The 25,691-nt window shown below is 37.7% G+C and overlaps 1 protein-coding gene across 7 annotated transcripts in view; it reads left to right on the top strand.

The window, feature by feature from the left end:
* Positions 1 to 20,090, top strand: part of pikfyve (phosphoinositide kinase, FYVE finger containing) — a 29,005-nt gene extending 8,915 nt beyond the window's left edge. For 4 of the 7 annotated variants that reach the window (XM_037789690.1, XM_037789689.1, XM_037789686.1 and 1 more), the window contains 39 exons: positions 1 to 172; positions 604 to 811; positions 2,619 to 2,645; positions 2,845 to 2,934; positions 3,039 to 3,195; positions 3,737 to 3,894; positions 4,199 to 4,310; positions 4,526 to 4,673; positions 6,588 to 6,752; positions 8,447 to 8,509; positions 8,604 to 8,733; positions 8,885 to 9,065; positions 9,203 to 9,277; positions 9,429 to 9,536; positions 9,640 to 9,780; positions 9,947 to 10,073; positions 10,178 to 11,055; positions 11,481 to 11,879; positions 12,051 to 12,151; positions 12,240 to 12,311; positions 12,539 to 12,710; positions 13,001 to 13,179; positions 13,340 to 13,453; positions 13,723 to 13,831; positions 13,923 to 14,077; positions 14,483 to 14,579; positions 15,422 to 15,479; positions 15,579 to 15,704; positions 15,799 to 15,919; positions 16,249 to 16,344; positions 16,453 to 16,533; positions 16,938 to 17,032; positions 17,124 to 17,183; positions 17,370 to 17,546; positions 17,802 to 17,905; positions 17,987 to 18,115; positions 18,283 to 18,544; positions 18,654 to 18,728; positions 19,534 to 20,090. In XM_037789690.1, coding sequence (XP_037645618.1) covers positions 1 to 172; positions 604 to 811; positions 2,619 to 2,645; positions 2,845 to 2,934; positions 3,039 to 3,195; positions 3,737 to 3,894; positions 4,199 to 4,310; positions 4,526 to 4,673; positions 6,588 to 6,752; positions 8,447 to 8,509; positions 8,604 to 8,733; positions 8,885 to 9,065; positions 9,203 to 9,277; positions 9,429 to 9,536; positions 9,640 to 9,780; positions 9,947 to 10,073; positions 10,178 to 11,055; positions 11,481 to 11,879; positions 12,051 to 12,151; positions 12,240 to 12,311; positions 12,539 to 12,710; positions 13,001 to 13,179; positions 13,340 to 13,453; positions 13,723 to 13,831; positions 13,923 to 14,077; positions 14,483 to 14,579; positions 15,422 to 15,479; positions 15,579 to 15,704; positions 15,799 to 15,919; positions 16,249 to 16,344; positions 16,453 to 16,533; positions 16,938 to 17,032; positions 17,124 to 17,183; positions 17,370 to 17,546; positions 17,802 to 17,905; positions 17,987 to 18,115; positions 18,283 to 18,544; positions 18,654 to 18,728; positions 19,534 to 19,649 — 5,838 coding nt within the window. In that variant the 3' untranslated portion in view covers positions 19,650 to 20,090. The remainder of the gene's footprint in view (positions 173 to 603; positions 812 to 2,618; positions 2,646 to 2,844; positions 2,935 to 3,038; positions 3,196 to 3,736; positions 3,895 to 4,198; positions 4,311 to 4,525; positions 4,674 to 6,587; positions 6,753 to 8,446; positions 8,510 to 8,603; positions 8,734 to 8,884; positions 9,066 to 9,202; positions 9,278 to 9,428; positions 9,537 to 9,639; positions 9,781 to 9,946; positions 10,074 to 10,177; positions 11,056 to 11,480; positions 11,880 to 12,050; positions 12,152 to 12,239; positions 12,312 to 12,538; positions 12,711 to 13,000; positions 13,180 to 13,339; positions 13,454 to 13,722; positions 13,832 to 13,922; positions 14,078 to 14,482; positions 14,580 to 15,421; positions 15,480 to 15,578; positions 15,705 to 15,798; positions 15,920 to 16,248; positions 16,345 to 16,452; positions 16,534 to 16,937; positions 17,033 to 17,123; positions 17,184 to 17,369; positions 17,547 to 17,801; positions 17,906 to 17,986; positions 18,116 to 18,282; positions 18,545 to 18,653; positions 18,729 to 19,533) is intronic. The other 3 variants (XM_037789688.1, XM_037789687.1, XM_037789691.1) reach the window with 2 other exon arrangements.
* Positions 20,091 to 25,691: the final 5,601 nt, after the last annotated feature.

Here is a 25,691-nt window from a genome sequence, read left to right as displayed (position 1 = left end):
GATAGCGATCTGAAGCAGTACTGGATGCCAGACAGCCAGTGTAAAGAGTGTTACGACTGCAATGAGAAGTTCACAACCTTCCGCCGCCGCCACCACTGCCGACTGTGTGGCCAGATCTTCTGTAGCCGATGCTGCAACCAGGAAATCCCCGGAAAGTTCATGGGCTACACGGGTAGGTGACATAAGTACCGTATTTTCAAAATAATACAGGCCAGGGGGAAAAAAACAAGGGTGGATAAACTTCTGGTGCCTGTTATATAAAATGTTACAGGGTTTTCAATTTGAAATAGATACAGTGATGAATTTCTATTAACAGCATAATGCCGTAACAAACATTTGGAGGCTTGATACTAAAATAGTATAGTATAGAAAAAATAGTATAGTACAAATATATTTATCAAACAGAGTGAATTAGAAATAAAGTCTCTAATACAAGCCTGCTTTCAAATAACGGCCGGGTACCCTCTGCAGTCAAGGTAATGAGAAGTAACAGTTATGAATGTATCATAACATGGTCTGACTCGTTTCATGGTGCAGTAAAAAACACTCTTCCTTTCCTGGTCTTTCTTTGTCGTCTCTTGGACTTCTTCCTTCTGAACCTAGGAGACCTGCGGGCCTGTACGTACTGCCGTAAGATAGCACTAAGCTACGCTCAAACAGCCGACACGGGCTCCATCGGAGAGGACCTGAGCGCCTTGTCCGACTCCCCCTGCTCTGTGTTGGTGTCGGAGCCCAGCGAGCCTCGGACACCTGTGGGAGGGCGTAAGGCCAGCAGGAACATCTTCCTCGAGGAAGACCTGACCTGGCAGAGGTGATCACACACAAACACTCTGGGCCAAATCAAGTCTGATTTTTTTTTTTTGTCTTTGATCTGCTTATCTACACAGAAAATAATCAAGTTCATATTTGTATATTTAGATTGAGTGTGACTCTGAATCCGATCTGATTGCTTTTTTAAAATATTTTAAAAGATTAGCAATTTGATTTTGCCGAAATGTAATCAGTAAGAAGGCTGCATGATAACTTCAGTGTCGGCTCTGATCTCATGAATCATTCCTCCACACCTGCACTGTACCTCCGGTCCCATCCATCTTGTCGGTGTACCTGTAATCTCTATAAACAGATATCTGCATATGAATGAAGAATCTGTAGGCAACAGGACACGATTTTGGTATCAGATATCATATCATATATACTGTATAACTTATCATTGGAATATTATTATGATGCTCTAACATGTAAGCAGCATTCTTATATCACAACTGGTGGAGGTGGAGCACATTTTAACTACTTTATATACTGTTGGATAGTTTAATCTGCAGCACAGCATCATATTTTATAAATATTTTATAATAAGCTGTAGTGCTAACAGCTGTCAGATAAATGTAGTGGATACAAATGTACAATATTTCCCTCCGAATTGTTGTGGAGTAGAAGTTTAAAGTAACATAAAAATGGAAATACTCAAGTAAAGTAAAAGTACCTAAAAATTCACAACTTTGCCTCTGTGACAGTAAACTGAACGTCTTTGAGTTGTTGACAAAACAAGACATTTGAGGACGTCATCTTGGACTTTGGGAAACACTGATCAACATTTTTCACCATTTTCTGACATTTAATAGACCAAACAGCTAATCGATTAATTGAGAAAATAATTGACGGATTAATCAACAATGAAAGTAATTGTTAGTTGCAGCCTTAAATCCGGTTGTAGATGTCGACTCCAACTTCATCCTCGTATCTCAAGTTGCTAATCGGACTGTAAACAATGTGCAGCGCACAGACGAGGAAGTTTTGGCCCGGATGTCCATCATCTGGCTGAAACGGAACCTCAGAAATGTTGGTAGTTGCCCCCCAGAGGCTAAATCGTCGTTGATGGGCTATCGGTGTATCTACAACCAAAATCCTGACTTTGTATTTCACATCTTGTTTGCTGTTGTTGACATTTGTTTCTTTGTCATGTTGTGATTTTGCTCATGATGGAAACACACTGCCCTAGTTTTTCTTCCCAGCCTCCATCTGTGCTTGCTCTTTTCTCTCGGTCTTGATGTTCTGCTGTTTAAAACGTGTGCGTGTGTTTGTGTGTGTGTGTGCTGAGTGTGTGTACTGTACCCTGTGCATGGTCAAGACTCATTAAACAGAACCATGTTAGTATATCTATATCAGTGAGCCCTGACTAAGAGGAATTAACTGCAAAAGCCGTGAAGTAGGACTCATACAGTGAGATGTAAAGAAAACATAAGTCATCGGATGCTTTGCAGCTTGTGATCTGACAGGCCAATAATGCAGGGTGGAAAACTGTCTCTAATTAATGAATAACTTCAAAGAAGAAAAGAGGGAACATTTATTTTAGAAAGCTTTAGTAAAAGCATGACTGTTTGGGCACGAGGACGAGCCTAATCTTCCTCTTAAGTTACTTTTTTAACTCCTAGTTGATTGACTTTTTAAAATATTTCAATTTTTAAATGATTGTCTAAAGGATGGTCCCAACTATGCCTGCGTTTCATAACCCCGTGCTTGTTTTGCTGCTGTTGTTTTGAATCGGTGTGCTTGCTGCTTATTGTCTCCGCCAACCTGCCCTCAAAGAAAATCTGTTTCCTCTCTCTCTCCTGGCATAGAAAAACTCCTATTGGGATGAGAAAGAAGTGAGTCTTGCTGTTTGTTTTATTCATTTTTCACATCTGTCTGAGCTTTAGCCGTCTGTAAGTAAAAGCTTTCTAGCTCTATAAAAAAATAGTCTTCTGCATGCTCAAATTCACTGATCATAAACTAGACTGGCTAACACGGAGGAAGTGTAAAGACGCACAGAAAGAATATAAAACAAAGTTTGTCTGTGTTCGTCAGTATGATTCATCAGGAAAAGCAGAACAGTGGCCTGACCTCCAGAATGACAACGCTGCAAGAAGACGTCGGCAAATCACCGGCCAGGAAGAGGTCACTTTGTTTTGCTTGTAAAGTACAGTATGTACAAGTATGTGTTCCAGCTTGATTTCAGTGCAGCAGTGTGAACGGTCCCCGTTTGTCTCCTCCCTCCACAGGTCAGCCAGTGTGACCAACCTGTCGATGGACCGCTCTGGATCCTCCAGGGTGCCTTCCTACGACAGCTCGGTCAGCCCGCCAACCAGCCGAGCATTGTCGGGCACCAAGAGTGGCACCAAGCTGGACCACAGCGAGGAGGAGAGGAAGATCCTTCTGGTGACAAGCTTATTCTTACATTTTCACTGATTTTCATCTCCTTGTTTAAAGCGTCTATAATCAATGTTTTTATAATAACAATGAATCAGTGTGAAAGAGGTCGATTGTAGTGATGAACGTACCGAGATCAGCTGAATCTGCAGCTCCTTCTCGGCTTTATGGAGTTTCATCTCAATGTTTAGCCGTCCAGTCCACAACTTTTACTGTTCTGGTTCATTTTCAGCGCTCTCATAGCGTTGATTTGGGCCTCAGCAGGCAGCTGTTTTCACTGAAAACGCTCTACTGTGCACTTCCTGCTCAGCAGCAAACAGCAGACAGACACAGTTAGCGACTATCTGGTGAACACAGTGGAGCATTTGGCAGCTTAAGATACAGATATTGTTGTTTGTTGTGTTCACAACTATTTTCCGCTGCCCCCAATCGGTCAAAAAATCTCTTATTGCGAGTTTAATTCCTCTTTTAATCTGGTCTTAAAAGAGGAATATATGTAAACATTACCATTATTAAACATTACTGATTATTACGTACTGACATCCTGCAGGACTCCTCCCAGCTGAAGGACTTGTGGAAGAAAATCTGCCACAACAGCACGGGGATGGAGTTCCAGGACCACAGATACTGGCTGAGGACCTATCCCAACTGCATTGTGGGGAAAGAGCTGGTCAACTGGCTGCTGAGGAACGGCACCATCTCCACCAGGTACTGTACATTGTCATGTTAAACCTGCAGTAGGTAGAACGTTTCAGGCTCTTTCATTTTAAACAGATGTAGGTTATTATTATTGCTGTGTAAAAGTTGCCGAAACCATGGTTACGAAACATTACAACAGTTTCTGTTTCCGTCGGAGAGGGAAGTTCGTCCCGAGAGTGGGAATGGGCAGGGTCTGGTTTGAGAAAGGCCCAATTTGAAGATGTTTTTTATGTCTCGTATGTTCCCGCTGCCATGGGGATTTTTTGTTTTACTGTCACTTCCTCCCTCCCATCCTGATGTGTCTGTGTTACAGAGCGCAAGCTATCGCCATCGGCCAAGCATTAGTGGACGGTCGCTGGCTGGATTGTGTCACACACAACGACCAGCTGTTCAGGGACGAGTACGCTCTCTACCGCCCCCTCCAGGTAACAGCCCATTTCTGATGCCTAAACACTGGAAAAGAAACATTTCAAATCACCAAAATGATGCAATCCAAAGTATTTGACATTTGCAGCAACATACCATAAGAGGTCATGTGTTGATATTGATTGATTCAACGGGGTCTTCTGATAACATCAGAGGACGTATGACTAGTAGCTTCAGCGAATGAGCTCTTGACGCCTCTCTGTCTGGTCTCCAGAGTACAGAGTTCTCAGAAACGCCGTCTCCAGACAGCGACAGTGTGAACTCCGTGGAGGGACACTCAGAGCCGTCCTGGTTCAAGGACATCAAGTTTGATGACAGCGACACCGAGCAGCTCGCAGATGAGACCGAGTACAACATGCCTAGTATGTATCTCATGTCCAATGCTTTAACACAACTTCTTTTTTTTTTTTTACAACCGCAGCTTTGTTAGATGGGATAATTGCTCTTTGCACAGGGTGGCTTTGGTTTGGTTTCCGGTGGTGGAAAGTAACTAAGTATATTTACTTAAGTGCTGTACAAACTTAAGGTACTTGTACTTTACTTGAATCTTTCCTTTGCATACCACTTTATACTTCTACTCCACTACATCTCAGAGGGAAATATTGTACTTTTTACTTCACTACATTTATCTGACAGCTGCAAATTAAGACTTTTGCATAAAAAAACATATAAAGATCTAATGAAATATGATGTTGTAAATTAAACTACCAAACAGTTTGCACAAGTACAGCTGAAATAATTAGTTGATAAGTCAATTAGTCGATTGACAGAAAATTGGCAACTATTTCGGTAATCTGCATTTTTAATGTCATGATTCCAGCCTCTCGGATGTGGAGATTTGACACTTTTTCCTTTTAATTATTTTGATCATTTAAATGTAGTTGTAATAATGTTGAAGTTTGGACTGTTGGTTGGACAAAACAAACATTGTGAAGGTGTCACTTTGGGCTCTGGGTTATTGTGACGGCATTTATCATTATTTTCAGAAATTTTACAAACCAAACAATCGATTAATGGTGAAAATAATTGGCAGATTAATCCATAATGAAAATAATCATATACCCTTTTCACACCACTGACCAGGGTTAATCTACCTCAAGATGATTACAGAGAGAGGAGATGATATTGGCATCATCAATTTGTGCAAAAATATAAAATGTCACAGAATGATGCATGTTTTTGGGATACAGTGTAAATATAGTAAACACAGCATTTTTAGCTTTATAAAATGTTAACTATGTTGTATGTATGGAGCTGTAATGTATGCAAAAACATACAGACAACAGACAGCTTTACAGTATCTATTCATCACATTAACCTTTTTTCCTCTGTCTATCTACAGTACCCATTTATCATATATCAGACTACATTGTGTTATCTAATATGATAATATAGTCTACATTTACAAACGGATTAGACACTGCTGAAGACTGAAATGTATATTTCACTCACTCCACCATTCCAGCAAAGATTTGCTTCATACAGTAGGGCTACTAAAGTTGTTCAGCTGGGCATGTGGCAACTGTTGGATGATATAAGAGCTTGTCCACACATAATAAAATGAGTTTATATTTCATTTAGTTTGCTGAATGATTGATAATGTAAAGACCCAGGGCTGGGTTTGTTACTTTATAACAGAGAGAACAGGTGACAGATGGATCTTTTAACAGGTTTATTTTGAAAGATAAAGTTTAAAAAGGTAACGTTACAAATAGAAGATGTGTAAACACGCTTTAAAAACAGATGCGCATACAGCTGGCGGTACCGAGAGGTATTATTAACGCGGTGTGTTTCCGTGTAACGTAACGGCAGATGCCTCCCTCATTCAGCAGCCTTGTTATGTTTGTTACACTACACTTTTTCTTCCTCACCATGGACAGTCAGGACTAGAGCTCCCACACCTCGATGTCTCGCCACATATCTGTGGTGTTCTCGTCCATCATTCACCTCCGTAGTGTCTGTGAACATTTCTGCTGCCGTCCCACAGTTTGTTTATGAGCCACGGCAACCTGTGGCAGTTACGTCACGGACTGTGCGCCCTCATTTGCAACCGAATAGGTTTGTCCCGCCCCGTTTGTTAGCGACCCTGGTCCCTGCAATTCACATCAAAATCGACCCTGGTCCAACCCGACCCACCTCTCGACCTTTGTTCGCAAAGGCGAGTCGATCAATGCGAGTTAACCCTTTCATTTACACAACCAACCCTGGTTCAACCCTGGTTGAGTCCTCAGTGTGAAAGGGTTCCCCCCTACCCATGCCCCTGTCTCTGTGTTCAGACTCTGCCAGCCCCAGCAAGAGAACATCAGTCAGCAGTTTCCAGTCGGTGGTGGACAGTGACTCAGCTGCCTCCATCAACCTCAACATGGAGCAAAACAATGTCAACTTCCACATCAAGAAACAGTCCAAGTATCCCCACGTGCCTTCTGCCGCTGAGCAGAAAGGTGAATATTACCAAACACAATATTATAAATATATAAATCTGTCTCGCTCTTTTTGTTTTTTAGCGCTCCAAACCTAAGTGGCGTTAATGCGTTAAAGAAATTAGTTAAAGGTCCCATATTTTAAAAAAGTGAGATTTTCATGTTTTTTCATTATAAAGCAGGCTTAAGTCCTATATAAATACTGTGAAAGTATTGAAACACTCAATCCACAGGGAAATACACACAGCGCGCATCAGAAACTCTGCATTTGAAACAAGCTGTCAGGATTTCTGCCCATTCGTGATGTCACAAATATATAATATTTAGACCCTTTATACAATTTTAAACGTAAACATTCTAAATGTGTCCCAGTTTATCGTAGTTGCAGTGTATGTGAATGTCATCAGCTGACAGGAAGTACACATGGACCCAAGCTGTTGGCTAGCAACGCAATTCTGTTGCAGTTCCATCGCAATTCGGTCAAAATGCGCTAAAACGGAGCGTTTCAGACAGAGGGTAAATACCGGCATATTCAGGCAGACAGTATGAGGAAAATAAAGTTTTTTTTTTAGCATTACAGCATGTAAACATGTACTAGTGGAAACAAAAAATACAAGTATGAACCTGAAAATTAGCAATAATGTGGGACCTTTAACTCTTTATTATCGCGTTAACTTTGACAGCCCCAGTTATAATAGTTTTTATTTTATTTTAGTTTTCACTTTTCAGTTTCATTTTAGTTTAGGTTTAGTTAGTTTCAGTTATTCAGAAATGTTTAGTTTTAGTTGTTATATATTTGAATTTAAGTTTTTACAATAGTTTTAGTTTGTTAGGGCCTGGTATAATGTCTCTGAAGTGTTTAGCTACATGTACATACAGAAAACATGGTTGGAGAAATGTGTAGGAATGGCCATAATGTTTAATGTTTAGTCTTTGTGCTAGTGTTCGATGTGAAGCAATTGCGACATATAGCGCCGTCTCCTGGATGGTCAAGTCTGTTCAATTTCTGTGGTTCAATGTCACGAGAGCTGACGGAAATTCATGATGTCTCCTTTTTTTAGTAGTGAGATATTATAGCAAAAAAAAAACTAAAACTGAAATGAATTTATGTTCATTTTTATTTAATTTTATTATTTAAGGAGATAATAGTTTTAGTTTACAAAAGAAGGAAGGTCCGGGCGCCTGGGTTAGCTCAGTTGGTAGAGCGGGCGCCCATGTAACAAGGCTTGGTCCTGACCGCAGCGGCCCGGGTTCGAATCCAGCCTGTGGCCCTTTCTGCATCCACTCTCTCTCTCCCCCCTTTCCAAGACTCTATCCACTGTCCTCTCAATAAAATGGAAAATGCCCCCAAAAAAATAACTTAAAAAAAAAAAAAAAAAAGAAGGAAGGTCCAAGGCACTCTTCTTGCAAAAAGTTAAAAAGCCTTTTAATATGATGGCTATTTCATTGTGAAATCCTAAAAACACAGACAATGCTGGCACATTATGATATGGGTTACAACCCACACGTATCAGCACAAAACTCCCTCTGTCTTGTTTTGTTTTGAGTTCCCTACCAAAGAGCACCTTCATTGCACTTGTTTGAACTTCCAAGCACTCCAGATCTTTTCTCTTTTCTGATAGTTATAGTTTGAATAATTTTCACTGCTTTTTTTTCTTTTAGTTTCAGTTTACTATAATAATCTGTATCTCACTTCCTGTTTCTCCCTCATATAGCTGAATTCCTCGTGTCTGAGGACGGAGGACAGAATATTGTCATAAGCGACGCCTTCATTAAGGGTAAGAACTCTGCACTTCTTTATTGATTTAATCAGACAACACATTGAATTGGCTAACTAGTTATGTAAACCTTCCTGACTCGATGTCCCTGCAGAGTCTCTGTTCAACCGTCGTGTGGAGGAGAAGGCTAAAGAGATGCTGTTTACTCCGCTGGGTTGGCACCACAGCTCTCTGGATCAGCTCCGAGAGGAGAACGGAGAGAAGAAGGCCATGGAGAGGCTGCTGTGAGTGCAGATAATACCTAGCATGTGGTCTCTATAGAGAAACTAGCAAACAGTAAATGTTTCAAGAGGAATACTTTTAACATGATAGTAACTTGAGAAATGTTTTTTTCTTCTTATGTTACCATCTGCTGCTCTGCCTCCCTTCGTTCAGCTCTGCCAACCACAGCCACATGATGGCGTTGCTGCAGCAGCTGCTCTACAGCGAGTCTCTGTCTCTGTCCTGGCGGGACGTCATCGTCCCCGTGGTGCGACAGGTGGTCCAGACGGTACGGCCCGATGTTCGCAACTGTGATGACGACATGGACATCCGCCAGCTGGTCCACATCAAGAAGGTCAGACACCATCTCATCAAATCAAACTGTTGTCACATGTCACTCTTAATTGTACATAGGAAACATAGAATTATCTGGTTAGACCGTCTGCTTCAGGTGGTTTCAGAAGTTTAACTGAATCTCCATTTGTGCTTCAGATTTCTGGAGGCAGGAAGTTTGACTCGACGGTGGTGAACGGCTTTGTGTGCACCAAGAACATCGCTCACAAGAAGGTAGCGTCAAGTTCTTCTGTTTCACAATCTTTGCCTCTTTGAAATCAGCAATGATGTCCATAATGAGTATATTGGTTGTTAAAATACGTGTAGCACAGCTTGTGTTGGAAATGTTAATATTTAACTGAACGTTTGTCTGACCTGTAATCAGATGAACCCCTACATCAAGAACCCCAAAATCTTGCTGCTGAAGTGCTCCATAGAGTATCTGTACAGGGAGGAGAGCAAGTTTTCCTGCATCGACCCCATTGTGCTGCAGGTCAGTAGGTCACTCTAACTACAGTTAACCCTATTTTTCGTTGGTTTGCATTTGCTCCAGTTTTCTGAATCTAGGAAGGTTTTTCTTTGTCCCGCTCCCTCAGGAACGAGAGTTTTTGAAGAACTACGTGCAGCGAATAGTAGACGTCCGTCCAACCCTGGTGTTAGTGGAGAAGACAGTGTCTCGTATCGCTCAGGACATGCTGCTGGAGCACGGCATCACACTGGTCATCAACGTCAAACCGGTCAGTGAAGAATTAGAGCTATACAACTAATGCATTAGCTATTTTTTTGTTAACATTTAGATATCCTTATGTCATGCTTTCAGCATCATGGTTTGGTTTTATTCCACGTAGTGGTCCTGACTACGTTGTCTTTTCCACTTTTAATTTTTCTTCTTTGTCATTTTAGCAAGTCTTGGACAGGGTGAGTCGTACGACGCAGGGAGACCTGGTAATGTCCATGGACCAGCTCCTCACCAAACCTCGTCTGGGAACCTGCCACAAGTTCTACATGCAGCCCTTCACCCTCGCCAACGGTAGGGACCACACCATCGCTCTCCACTCCTTCTCTCGGTGAATACTGCCGTGAGATAACAACACCCTGCAGAGTAAATCATGATTGTTTTTTCTGTCCTTCCAGATGAAGTGAAGACTCTGATGTTCTTTGAGGGCTGTTCTCCTCAGCTCGGATGCTCCATCAAGCTGCGTGGTGCCTCAGAGTACGAGCTGGCCAGGGTGAAGGAGATCATCATGCTGATGATGTGCGTGGCCTACCACTCCCAGCTGGAGATCTCGTTCCTCATGGATGAGTTTGCCATGCCGCCCAGTTTGGCCCAGAGCACCTCGTTCCCCTGCCTGCTGGAGGGCGCCACTGTGGAGGAGGATGAGGAAGAGGATGAGGAGGATGGAGGGAGGAGAGGGGAAGAGACAAATGGAGGGAGCCAGGAGAAAACTGAAGACTCTGCACTGGGAGGACAACCTGAGGTCGAAGGGCTTCCCTCTGCATCGTCATCGCCAAAAAATGGAGATATCGACTCTCTCCAAGACACACAGAACCCCGACTCGTCCTCTTCTGTCCAAGAAGAGGAGGAGGCTGGTACCATAGAGACCGTGATCTCCACACCATTTACCAGGACCCTATCATCGCCTGTGTCTGTCTCTCCTCCGTTCCTCATGGAGGACGACCTGGAAATGAGCTCAGACACTCTCATCATGACGTCTGAGGGGGAGACGAGGGAAGAGGGAAGCCTGGTGAAGGGGGATTCACATGACATGGACGATGGGGAAGGTAGTGTTACTCCGAGGTTGTTCCGAGACCCTCTGCAGGATGACACGGGGATGTTTGTGGCCGAGCAGGTGGCTTCAACCGATGACCGTCTCAAGTCCATCTCTGCTGTCTTCAAGCAGGAGCTTAAGGACATCATCCTGTGCATTTCCCCCTTCATCACATTTAAAGAACCGTTTCTTCTCATGCCTCCTGGCATGCACTGCCCCAGCAGGGACTACTTCCCCGAACAGGTGCCTAGCTTTGTTGTTATTTTTATTTATTTATTTTATTCCATTCAATTTACACTTACTGAATAAGAGCTGCAACTCAAGATGAATTCTCGATTAATCAATTAAAGTTAGAGTTCCTAATATTAACAAACTAGCAAGAGTACGTTAGATTTAAAATAAGTGATTTGCATAAAGTAGCAGAGTAAAATGCTTGAGCAAATGAAGAGCGACTAATGTGACAAATCCTGGCAAACCCCTATGATCTTTGGTGCCCCCTAAGGGGTGCCTGAACCCCAGGTTGGGAACCACTGGCTGACAGTTAATTGATTATCAAAAGGAGGATCTGATTAATGGACTAATCGCTGCAGCTCTAGACTGTGTTATACAGGCAGTGTTTCCTGTATTTCTTCTTACTTGTACCATGCTCACCTGTGTTTTCCCTGTAGGTGTACCTGTCACCTCTCCTCAACAAGGACTTCAAGGAACTGGACGGACGCAGAAAGCGGCAGCTCCTTAAAGACTCCGCCCCCTCCTCTCTGGTTGGCGGACAGACCAATGGCGCCCCACAGCCGAAGCCCATCGACGTCCTGCCCTCCCACAGTCTCACCAGCACCCGCATTATAAATCAGCTGAGCGGCAGCCACGATCTGGCCAAGATGCTGGCAGACTACAGAGCGAAGGGAGGTCGTATCCGACAGAGGGAAGCCGCCGCCGACCCCTTCAGCGCTGCAGCTCCCGTCAGCGTCCAGAGCCGGGCGATGGACCCACCGGTGAAGGCACCGGTGAAAGCTGACAGTGAAGAGGAGAAGCCAAACAAACTGAACGACATGAGCTGGGCCCCCAAGGTGATACATTCAGTTTAACACACCAAAACAAACTGTGTGTATTAGAGCTGTCACTATGTCAGATTTTCACTACACGATTATCGTGGCCAAAATGATAACGATCGCTTTATTTATGGTTCTCTGTGGCTCTACTTGTCTTACTTTTCACCTGTTTGTGTTTGTCGTCCTCAGATGGACTGTCTGACCCCTGTCAACCACCAGAGACTGTGTGTCCTCTTCAGCAGTTCATCAGCTCAGTCCAACAACGCGCCCAACCCCTGCGTCAGCCCATGGTAAACCCTGTTCACGTAGAGCGGATTAATGAAGAATATCACACCTTGTTTTTAATGAATTTATGATCATTGGCTTTGTTGTCAACAGGATTGTCACAATGGAGTTCTACGGCAAGAACGACCTCTCTCTCGGTGTGTTCCTGGAGCGATATTGTTTTAGGTAAGATAAAATAATTTATTTTCATGAAATTACAGTGCTTTAATGAGCGATTCATTATCAGAGAGAGATTTAGTGACTAAACTGGAGCTATGGGAAAGTGATTGTAGCTAAATAATATCAGATAATTCAGAATAATGTCAGACTTGAAAATGTTAATTCATATAAGCCTCCCTGTTTGCTTTACAAATGTGTCTGTGTGTGTGTTTGCACGCATGTGTTTTCTCCAGGCCGTCTTACCAGTGCCCCAGCATGTTCTGCGAGACTCCCATGGTGCATCACATCCGTCGGTTCGTGCACGGCAACGGCTGCGTGCAGATTGTGTTAAAGGAGCTGGACTCCCCCGTGCCTGGTTATCAGCACACAATTCTCAACTACTCCTGGTGTCGCATCTGCAAACAGGTCAGTAACTAACGATAATATTTAACATAGAGTTTCAGTAACAATACAAAATGTTATGTTTTTTGATACTTTACTCTTTTTTTTTTTAATTACCAAATTGGCCAAAATTGCGTAATGTTGTCTATTTATTAGGGAAATATCTGATCTACAGGTGTGAATGTGCCGTAATACTCATTTCAGCATAGTAGAAACTCTGTGGGGGAAGATAAATTACTTATTCTAACCACTCTATATTTGTTATTAACCTTCTAGCTGAATGAATGAAGTGACTTCACTCTGTTTATTTAAAGGTGACCCCAGTGGTGCCGCTGTCCAACGACTCGTGGTCCATGTCTTTTGCCAAATACCTGGAGCTTCGCTTCTACGGCCACCAGTACACCAGGAGGGCGAACGCGGAGCCCTGCGGACACTCCATCCACAAAGACTACCATCAGTACTTCTCATACAACCAGATGGTGGCGTCCTTCAGGTTAGTCAGCTGTTACACTATCCTTCATTCACCCACCGCTGAATTAGCTGTTCATTCAACATGTTTACGCGTGTACATCTGCAACATCTGCACCTGTTGTGTACCTGGAGTCCTTGAATTAGTCTTTTACACAGAGTCTTCTCGTCTCTCTCCTTCTCAGCTACACTTCCGTACGGCTGTTGGAGATTTGTCTTCCTCGTCCCAAGATCTTCATCAGGAATATGGGGCCGTCTAAAACCAACCTGCAGCAGGACCTGAAGGACTTCTCTCAAAAGTAAATGATGGAGCTCATCAGTTTGCATTAACTTATACATGTTAAACACACGGAAAGACACCAGAGAATAATGCACTGTGACCAGTAGAGACAATAATAATGTTAAAAAGAAAAGGAAGATATAATAATTAAGGTCAAAATTAACGCGATAATAACGCGTTAGCACAAATTCATTTTAACGGCACTATTTTCTTTAACGAATTAACGCAACTTGCTATATCACCTAACCACATCAACTAGTTCACTGTTTCCCTCTGCGCTCTCCTCAGAGTGACTCAGGTGTACCTGGCCATAGACGACCGCCTCACCTCCCTCAAGACAGACACCTTCAGTAAGACACGAGAGGAAAAGATGGAGGACCTCTTCGCTCAGAAAGACGTATGTTTTTTTACCTCAGTGTGTCGGTGTGTCTCACCTCTGGGTTCAGTTGTAGTTATATAGACTCACAGTGGTGTTTCTGTGTGTGTAGATGGAGGACGCGGAGCTACGGAGCTGGATCGAGAAGCTTCAGGCACGACTACAAGCCTGCGGTCTGGATTCTCCTCAGCAGGTTCAGGTGGTTCTGGAGTCGCTGGTGATGAAGAAACAGAGTCTGTGTGAGATGCTGCAGTCCTGGAACGGCAGGTCAGAGTCACTGCTGACTAAATTTAATATGTTTTATTGGATATTATTTATTTTTATTTATTATGGATGTTATTGGATAAAATTGACATTGGTAGTTTGTTTACAGAGAATCATAAATAAGCAGAAAAGAACATTAAGACACTGTTGTTGCCTGTTGAGCTTCAGTTTGCCATGTTATAATTTGAGCATATTTTTGATCCTACATGCAGTACCTGTGAGGGTTTCTGGACAATATTTGTCATTGTTTTGTGTTGTTAATTGATTTCCAATAATAAATATATACATACATTTGAATAAAGCAGCATATTTGCCCACTCCCATGTTGATAAGAGTATTAAGGTATGTTTTGAACAGATAAAAAAATCTCCTCTGTAGTCCTCACTCTGTTGCCTCTTTCCCTCCCAGGTTGCAGGACTTGTTCCAGCAGGAGAAAGGCAGGAAGCGTCTGTCCGTCCCTCCCAGCCCGGGCAGGCACAGACAGACCACCGCTGACGACAGCAAGGTCGGTAACATCATTCATTGCATTATATGTGCACTTCAGTAACTGGGTCACTGTCAGCGTTTTACCAGTAACCTGATTTCTTCAACGGCATTTAATCAAGGAACGTGGTTTCTGTAATCGGGGTATTAGAATAATTTGTTTTTCACCAGCTAGATTTACCCTTGAGAGAGAGACGAGTTCTTGTTGAGTTCTAGTACTTATTTTCAAACAGCAAAGAAAATAGGAACAACTATCCTTCACAATCATCATTGAGTTGAACATTTACTACGACAAGCTTTAATGTATTACCACATGAGAGGATCAGCTCTGTCATTTCTGAACATTTGTTTTGTTGATGTTGCTTTCTTCGTATGTATGTAAGTTTTTTTTTACTGTTTATTTCTGCTGTGCTATATGTTGTTGTACTTGTTTCATATTATTTAAAAAAATGTCACCAAGTTTAGAGCTGCAACGATCTGAACAAGCAATTCATTGTAATTTTTCAGACAAAACTGACAAAAATGTGATAAATGAAGGTTCGCAAATGGGAAAATTTGCTGTTTTTCTTTTTCTTGCATTGAAGTAAATTGAATATTTTGGGGTTTTGGACTGTTGGTTGGACAAAACAAGACATTTGATGGAGTCACTTTGGGCTGTAGGATGTTGTGATGAGGAGTTTTTGCTGTTTTATAATGTTTTATAAACAATTCATTGAGAAAATAATGGGCAGATTAAGCTATGGCTAAAATAATCAGTCCTAAACAAGTGACTGAAGTGGATGTAAACACACCTGATTTGCTGTGACTGTGACTTCAACTCATTCATGTTTAATTTATTTGTTCATTTCTTTCTTTATTTAATAGAGTGCCCTGGATTCCTCCCCCCGTAACCCCTCACCTGTGGTACAGAACGGTGACAAAGGTGAGCTGTCTGAGACCTGAATCCATCCTGGTTTATTGTTACTGAGTGAAGAATGATTGTGTTTCTGACTGTAACTGATGTGTGTTTCACTGACAACAGAGGACCGCCTCCTCTGCACGATGCCCTCTACCTCCTCCTCCATTCTGCCGTCACCAGAACCTGGATCTGAACCTATCACACCTATTCCCTCCTTCATTGAGCAGGACTCGGTCAGCATCCCAGAAGGTAAACACAAACACACACATATATAACTATCTCTTGTACTGTAGCTTGCAGTATCTGTCTAATCTGTATTAATTCTGTGTTTGCTTGTTGTCAGATGTGTTTGACGGACACTTGCTGGGCTCCACTGACAGTCAGGTGAAGGAGAAGTCCACCATGAAAGCCATCCTCGCCAACTTCCTGCCCGGCAACAGCTACAACCCCATCCCCTTCCCATTGTAAGTGATGCACTCTGGACAAGTCATGACCAGATTGTAAAGAAACTAAAATTGATACTGAACGCTCGGTCAAAATCTTGGTCTTATTCCCTTACCTCACTTCCTCAATTTCCCTCGGGATAAATAAAGTATCCATCTATCTTAATCTTTGGTCAGATATCAGCTGGTTTAAACAAATACATTTTCTATTAATAATTAACTTTGTATGGCTGTTTGTGTTTAAAGAATTTAATCAAATGACAAATAGGTTATTGTACCACATTGTGTTTATGGTAGGGCTGTCAATCGATTAAAATATTGAATCGCGATTGTGTGATCTGTGTTGACAGCGACCCGGACAAACACTACCTGATGTACGAACACGAGCGGGTTCCCATCGCGGTGTGTGAGAGAGAGCCGAGCTCCATCATTGCCTTCGCTCTCAGGTGACAAACCGCCTCTTCTCTCTGTCTCTCAGCTCAGACTGCAGCTTTATAATAAATGTCACATTTAATGTGAAACGTGATGTTATTGTGTCGTGTTTCGTCTTCCAGCTGTAAGGAGTATAAAACGGCGCTGGATGATCTTTCCAAGGCATCGAAGGCAGGTGGGGAGGAGACTCCACAGGTCAACAGGTACGCAGGATTCATGTTGAAATCTTTCGGGAATCACTGGTGGAAAGTAACTAAATATATTTACTGAAGTACTGTACTTAAGTACAATTTTGAGGTACTTGAGTATTACAATTTTATGCTACTTTATACTTCTACTTCACTACATTTCAAAGGTAAATCACTACATTTATCTGACAGCTGGAGCTATCTAGTTACAAATACTGATTAAGATTTTACTAACAAAATGTGATCGATTTATACAATAGTTTAATATAATAGTAGAGTATTCTTACTGAGCGCTATTGCTACCTTTACTTAAATAAAAGATACTAAAAGTACTTCTTCAACCACTGTCAAGAATTGTAATTATGCAGGAAGAGCTGATATAATTTTTGTTGAGTATAACTTGTGTTTTTTCTCTTCAGTGCTGGGGAGAGTCGGGCGAAAAGCAGCCCTGCCAGGCCCAGTGAGTCGGCCTCATCCCAGCAGAGCCGCACCAGTATGGATACGGATCCCCTCAGTAAGTGTTCAGGGCAAATAACAACTTCATTCAGTGAGGATTTAAAACATTTAGATGTGAAATGCTTCACTTTCATGACTGTTTTGTGCAGAGGATGCAGACTTGACAGATAAACAGAAGAAACAGACCCTGAATCCACACGTTGAGCTACGTGAGTATATGTGTTTATCCTCAGAGATCAGTGGTGGAGGAAGTATTCACATCCTTTACTAAAGTAAAAGCTGCTCAGAGGTTCTTCGACCTGTAAAGGTTTTTAACAGTTGTGACTGAATGTAACTGAGATCAGTTCTCCTCGTTATCGTCTAACGTGAACCTTCGTCTGTTGTGGAATTTGCAGAATTCTCTGACGCCAACGCCAAGTTTTACTGTCGGGTCTACTACGCCGAGGAGTTTCACAAGATGCGCGATGAGATCATGGAGAGCACCGAGGAGGATTTCGTCCGCTCGCTGTCCCACTGTGTCAACTGGCAGGCTCGTGGTGGGAAATCTGGAGCTGTTTTCTACGCAACAGAAGGTTGAAAATATAATATACTGTATCTCACAGATAAATATCACTGCTACTGCAGCCAATACTCAAAATCACAGTGAGGTTTGTCCTTTACAGGAAGATAAGAAAGATGGATTTTGATATAAAAGCACCCAGAATAAACACTTTAGATGAGGTTTTATTCAGGTTAAACATTAATGCAATAATAATCAATAATGTGTTGGTCCATTTCTTATAAAAGTATTAATAACAGGAACCATCTCCTCTTGTGTGTCCTGTCAGATGACCGGTTCATCCTGAAGCAGATGCCCAGACTGGAGGTCCAGTCCTTCCTGGACTTCGCACCTCACTACTTCACCTACATCACCGGAGCTGTGCAGCAGAAAGTATGCACCCTAAAGAGAAGTTTCTATCTGGGGTTTAAGAAGCTGAGTTTAAATTAATAACAAAACAATTTTGTTCCACAGCGGCCGACCGCGCTGGCGAAGATCCTGGGTGTTTACAGGATCGGTTACAAGAACTCTCAGAACAACACAGAGAAGAAACTGGACCTGCTGGTGATGGAGAATCTTTTCTATGGACGCAAGATGGCTCAGGTAAGACAGAGTACAACAGTTGTGGTAAAATATCAAAAGTAGAAGTCCTCACTGTGCAGTCAAATGTTCTCTGTCACATATTTTTTAACTCCTTTTATATACTGTTGGCTATTTTAATAAAACGTCTGTACCTGAAGTGTCCTGATCTGTGACATCTTCCTCTGCAGGTGTTTGACCTCAAAGGCTCCCTGAGGAACCGTAACGTGAAGACGGACTCAGGGAAGGAAAGCTGCGAGGTGGTTCTGCTGGACGAGAACCTTCTAAAGTTGATCCACGACAACCCGCTGTACATACGTTCCCACTGTAAGGCCATCCTGCGAGCCGCCATTCTTAGCGACGCCTACTTCCTGTCCAGCCACCTCATTATCGACTACTCCCTGCTGGTGGGGCGCGACGATGCCACCGATCAGCTAGTGGTCGGGATCATAGGTGAGAGGAGGAGGAGGAGGAGGAGAGATCTGAGGTATCAGCATGTGTTAGTTTTATAAACTTACTGTTGATGTCTCTACAACCGTTTTCCCTCTCCCCTTTCCTGCAGATTATATCAGGACATTTACCTGGGACAAGAGACTGGAGATGGTCGTCAAATCCACTGGAATCCTGGGAGGTCAAGGTGAGTCTTAAAGGGATAGTTCTGGTGTTTTGAAGTGAGGTTGTATGAGGAATTTATTCATAGTCAGTGTATTACCTACAGTAGATGACAGTCGACACGCCACCAGTTTGGAGAATCAGACAGGAGTTACCGCATGGAAGCAAAGTAATGTACTGTTGTGGACGGGGGCAGCAGCAAAATGTATTTTAGCCACCTAAAAGAAAGGCTCACCTAAAAAAATCAATATCTGTTCAAGTGCATGCTATATTAAGAATATTTTCATATATATATAATATTTTTAGAGTTTTAAAAAAAGGAATGATGATACATTGGAAGAAAAATATTAACATGACGAAAGAGAATAACCGGTTTAATCCGGTTATAATCACCGGGTCTGTTGGTTTTGGGGAGGAGGAGACCTCCCGGTAAAAACCTCCTGAATCCTAACTGGGAGAAGCTGACTGCAATGATGGCAGTAGGAGTGAAGACAACAACTCCCATGATCCCACGCTACCTCACGACATCACTACACTCAACCTTTTGTTATTGTTTTGATTGAGAGACCCATAGCAGCAGAAAATTACGTATTGTGTTTAAACTCTCAGATATTCATATCAGTCTCAAAGTTTAAAGTACACAATGCAGCTTCTGAACATTTATGTAGTTCCATTTGCATATAAGAAGATATCTGCTATTATTTGGTCAGGACCTAAAATAATGACTTTAGAATAAGGACAGCTCTGCTGAGGTGATCCCCCTGTGATGCTGTGGAGTCTGTGAATGTTGTTTCCTGTCTCTAATGTCGGGGTGTCTTTGTGTTATTTAGGGAAGTTGCCCACCGTAGTCTCTCCGGAGCTCTACAGAGGTCGTTTCTGCGAGGCCATGGACAAATACTTCCTTATGGTACCTGACCACTGGACCGGCCTGGGCGTCAACTGCTGAGCGGTGCGTGCATGTCCGAGAGCAGCAATACAGAAACACGCAGATACTCACTGACCTCAGTATGTGAGTTCAACACAAGCACACTGGACGATGTAAATGTTTGTGCGGACTAAAGCCTGTATATATAAACCAGTATACAGCACAGTATCATTCCACAGGAGCAGTGCCACTCTGCAACATTATTAAGACAATTTAGATCAGTTTTTATCTTTCCAGTATTATCAGATTATAATTTATCCCCCTCTGGAATCATGACGTGTTTCATGGAGGGTTTGTTTTTTTATTAGTGCCATGAGTCCAAACTGTTTCAAGAGGACCCGCTGAACACATTCAGTCTGTGGATTATAGTTTGGTAAACAAACTAATTTCATGTAATTTAATGTTTGTAAATGTACAGAGATTATGTAACTATTAAAAGATTATTAACACTGATTTGTTAAAGCTGTCTTCTGTTTGTTTATTTTGGTGTTAATGATGAAGAAATTATCAATATCAGATATGGCGAAGATGTGAGTTAGCATCTGAATAGCAGTGGAAGCGCCTGGCTAGAACATCCTTTGCTCCAGCATTGGATGAAACCACCACCTCTTGGCTTGGGTAAACCCCTCCCTTACGATAATAATAATTTGATTTTAAGTTACGTGTGTAAGTAGGATTTTCACGCACTACTAACTCTAGGGTTTATAGAGTATGGACCGAAAAAGAGAAAATATCCAGCGAGCGGTAGTTCAGGTCAGAGAGGAGAAGGTCCAGACTGGAGCTGATAGAAAGACAACAGTATCTCAAATAACCACTCGTTACAGCCGAGGTATGCAGAAGAACATAACGAACGCGGACATGTGGAACCCGGATATTATTTTGACATTTTCATGTCAAAATAATATGACATTAAAAAGTCATAAAAAATGTCAAAATATAATATGACATGAAAAAGTCATAAAAAATGTCAAAATATAATATGTCATGAAAAAGTCATAAAAAATGTCAAAATATAATATGTCATGAAAAAGTCATAAAAAATGTCAAAATATAATATGTCTTGAAAAAGTCATAAAAAATGTAAAAATATAATATGACATGAAAAAGTCATAAAAAATTTCAAAATTTAACAAGACATGAAAAAGTCATAAAAAATGTCAAAATATAATATGTCATGAAAAAGTCATAAAAAATGTCAGAAAATAATATGACATGAAAAAGTCATGAAAAATGTCAAAATATAATATGACATGAAAAAGTCATAAAAAATGTCAAAATATAATATGTCATGAAAAAGTCATAAAAAATGTCAAAATATAATATGTCATGAAAAAGTCATAAAAAATGTCAAAATATAATATGACATGAAAAAGTCATAAAAAATGTAAAAATATAATATGTCTTGAAAAAGTCATAAAAAATGTAAAAATATAATATGACATGAAAAAGTCATAAAAAATTTCAAAATTTAACAAGACATGAAAAAGTCATAAAAAATGTCAAAATATAATATGTCATGAAAAAGTCATAAAAAATGTCAAAATATAATATGACATGAAAAAGTCAAAAAAATGTCAAAATTTACTATTTAAATTTAAATTTAATTTCAAAATTTAACAAGACATGAAAAAGTCATAAAAAATGTCAAAATATAATATGTCATGAAAAAGTCATAAAAAATGTCAGAAAATAATATGACATGAAAAAGTCATAAAAAATGTCAAAATATAATATGACATGAAAAAGTCATAAAAAATGTCAAAATATAATATGACATGAAAAAGTCATAAAAAATGTCAAAATATAATATGTCATGAAAAAGTCATAAAAAATGTCAAAATATAATATGTCATGAAAAAGTCATAAAAAATTTCAGAAAATAATATGACATGAAAAAGTCAAAAAATGTCAAAATATAATATGACATGAAAAAGTCATAAAAAATGTCAAAATATAATATGTCATGAAAAAGTCATAAAAAATGTCAAAATATAATATGACATGAAAAAGTAAAAAAAAATGTCCGAAAATAATGTCTTGAAAAAGTCATAAAAAATGTCAAAATATAATATGACATGAAAAAGTCATAAAAAATGTCAAAATATAATATGACATGAAAAAGTCATAAAAAATGTCAAAATATAATATGACATGAAAAAGTCATAAAAAATGTCAAAATATAATATGACATGAAAAAGTCATAAAAAATTTCAGAAAATAATATGACATGAAAAAGTCATAAAAAATTTCAAAATATAATATGACATGAAAAAGTCATAAAAAATGTCAAAATATGATATGTCATGAAAAAGTCATAAAAAATGTCAAAATATAATATGACATGAAAAAGTCAAAAAAAATGTCAAAATATAATATGACATGAAAAAGTCATAAAAAATGTCCGAAAATAATATGTCATGAAAAAGTCATAAAAAATGTCAAAATATAATATGACATGAAAAAGTAAAAAAAAATGTCCGAAAATAATGTCTTGAAAAAGTCATAAAAAATTTCAAAATTTAACAAGACATGAAAAAGTCATAAAAAAATGTCAAAATATAATATGTCATGAAAAAGTCATAAAAAATGTCAAAATATAATATGACATGAAAAAGTCAAAAAAATGTCAAAATTTACTATTTAAATTTAAATTTAATTTCAAAATTTAACAAGACATGAAAAAGTCATAAAAAATGTCAAAATATAATATGTCATGAAAAAGTCATAAAAAATGTCAGAAAATAATATGACATGAAAAAGTCATAAAAAATGTCAAAATATAATATGACATGAAAAAGTCATAAAAAATGTCAAAATATAATATGACATGAAAAAGTCATAAAAAATGTCAAAATATAATATGTCATGAAAAAGTCATAAAAAATGTCAAAATATAATATGTCATGAAAAAGTCATAAAAAATTTCAGAAAATAATATGACATGAAAAAGTCAAAAAATGTCAAAATATAATATGACATGAAAAAGTCATAAAAAAATTTCAAAATATAATATGTCATGAAAAAGTCATAAAAAATGTCAAAATATAATATGACATGAAAAAGTAAAAAAAAATGTCCGAAAATAATGTCTTGAAAAAGTCATAAAAAATGTCAAAATATAATATGACATGAAAAAGTCATAAAAAATGTCAAAATATAATATGACATGAAAAAGTCATAAAAAATGTCAAAATATAATATGACATGAAAAAGTCATAAAAAATGTCAAAATATAATATGACATGAAAAAGTCATAAAAAATTTCAGAAAATAATATGACATGAAAAAGTCATAAAAAATTTCAAAATATAATATGACATGAAAAAGTCAAAAAAAATGTCAAAATATAATATGACATGAAAAAGTCATAAAAAATGTCCGAAAATAATATGTCATGAAAAAGTCATAAAAAATGTCAAAATATAATATGACATGAAAAAGTAAAAAAAAATGTCCGAAAATAATGTCTTGAAAAAGTCATAAAAAATTTCAAAATTTAACAAGACATGAAAAAGTCATAAAAAATGTCAAAATATAATATGTCATGAAAAAGTCATAAAAAATGTCAAAATATAATATGACATGAAAAAGTAAAAAAAAATGTCCGAAAATAATGTCTTGAAAAAGTCAAAAAAAATGTCAAAATATAATATGACATGAAAATGTCATAAAAATTGTCCGAGTATAATATGACATGAAAAAGTCATAAAAAATATCAAAATATAATATGACATGAAAAAGTCATTAAAAATATCAAAATATAATATGGCATGTAAAAGTCATAAAAAATGTCAAAATATAATATGACATGAAAAAGTAAAAAAAAATGTCCGAAAATAATGTCTTGAAAAAGTCATAAAAAATTTCAAAATTTAACAAGACATGAAAAAGTCATAAAAAATGTCAAAATATAATATGCCATGAAAAAGTCATAAAAAATGTCAAAATATAATATGACATGAAAAAGTCATAAAAATTGTCAAAATATAATATGACATGAAAAAGTCATAAAAAATGTCAAAATATAATATGTAATGAAAAAGTCAAAAAAATGTCAAAATATAATATGACATGAAAAAGTCATAAAAAATGTCCGAAAGTAATATGTCTTGAAAAAGTCATAAAAAATGTAAAATATATGTCATGAAAAAGTCATAAAAAATGTCAAAATATAATGTCATGAAAAAGTCATAAAAAATGTCCGAAAATAATATGTCATGAAAAAGTCATAAAAAATGTCAAAATATAATATGACATGAAAAAGTAAAAAAAAATGTCCGAAAATAATGTCTTGAAAAAGTCATAAAAAATTTCAAAATTTAACAAGACATGAAAAAGTCATAAAAAATGTCAAAATATAATATGTCATGAAAAAGTCATAAAAAATTTCAAAATTTAACAAGACATGAAAAAGTCTTAAAAAATGTCAAAATATAATATGTCATGAAAAAGTCATAAAAAATGTAAAAATATAATATGACATGAAAAAGTCAAAAAAATGTCAAAATATAATATGACATGAAAAAGTCATAAAAAATGTCCGATAATAATATGTCATGAAAAAGTCATAAAAAATGTCAAAATATAATATGACATGAAAAAGTAAAAAAAAATGTCCGAAAATAATGTCTTGAAAAAGTCATAAAAAATTTCAAAATATAATATGACATGAAAAAGTCATAAAAAATGTCAAAATATAATATGTCATGAAAAAGTCATAAAAAATGTCAAAATATAATATGACATGAAAAAGTCATAAAAAATGTCAAAATATAATATGACATGAAAAAGTCATAAAAAATGTCAAAATATAATATGTCATGAAAAAGTCATAAAAAATGTCAAAATATAATATGACATGAAAAAGTCATAAAAAATGTCAAAATATAATATGTCATGAAAAAGTCATAAAAAATGTCAAAATATAATATGACATGAAAAAGTAAAAAAAAATGTCCGAAAATAATGTCTTGAAAAAGTCATAAAAAATGTCAAAATATAATATGACATGAAAAAGTCATAAAAATTGTCAAAATATAATATGACACGAAAAAGTCATAAAAAATTTCAGAAAATAATATGACATGAAAAAGTCATAAAAAATGTCAAAATATAATATGACATGAAAAAGTCATAAAAAATGTCAAAATATAATATGTCATGAAAAAGTCATAAAAAATGTCAAAATATAATATGTCATGAAAAAGTCATAAAAAATATCAAAATATATGTCATGAAAAAGTCATAAAAAATGTCAAAATATAATATGACATGAAAAAGTAAAAAAAAATGTCCAAAAATAATGTCTTGAAAAAGTCATAAAAAATGTCAAAATATAATATGACATGAAAAAGTCATAAAAATTGTCAAAATATAATATGACATGAAAAAGTCATAAAAAATTTCAGAAAATAATATGACATGAAAAAGTCATAAAAAATGTCAAAATATAATATGACATGAAAAAGTCATAAAAAATGTCAAAATATAATATGACATGAAAAAGTCAAAAAAAATGTCAAAATATAATATGACATGAAAAAGTAATAAAAAATGTCCGAAAATAATATGTCTTGAAAAAGTCATAAAAAATGTCAAAATATATGTCATGAAAAAGTCATAAAAAATGTCAAAATATATGTCATGAAAAAGTCATAAAAAATGTCAAAATATAATATGACATGAAAAAGTAAAAAAAAATGTCCGAAAATAATGTCTTGAAAAAGTCATAAAAAATTTCAAAATTTAACAAGACATGAAAAAGTCATAAAAAATGTCAAAATATAATATGACATGAAAAAGTAAAAAAAAATGTCCGAAAATAATGTCTTGAAAAAGTCATAAAAAATGTCAAAATATAATATGACATGAAAAAGTCATAAAAAATGTCAAAATATAATATGACATGAAAAAGCAAAAAAATGTCAAAATATAATATGACATGAAAAAGTAAAAAAAAATGTCCGAAAATAATGTCTTGAAAAAGTCATAAAAAATGTCAAAATATAATATGACATGAAAAAGTCATAAAAAATGTCAAAATATAATATGACATGAAAAAGT

The sequence above is a fragment of the Sebastes umbrosus genome, chromosome 13 (genome assembly GCF_015220745.1).
Source record: "Sebastes umbrosus isolate fSebUmb1 chromosome 13, fSebUmb1.pri, whole genome shotgun sequence".
NCBI lineage: Eukaryota > Metazoa > Chordata > Actinopteri > Perciformes > Sebastidae > Sebastes > Sebastes umbrosus.
The sequence above is the reverse complement of the archived record's forward strand: the minus strand, read 5'-3'. Positions and strand labels throughout refer to the sequence as shown.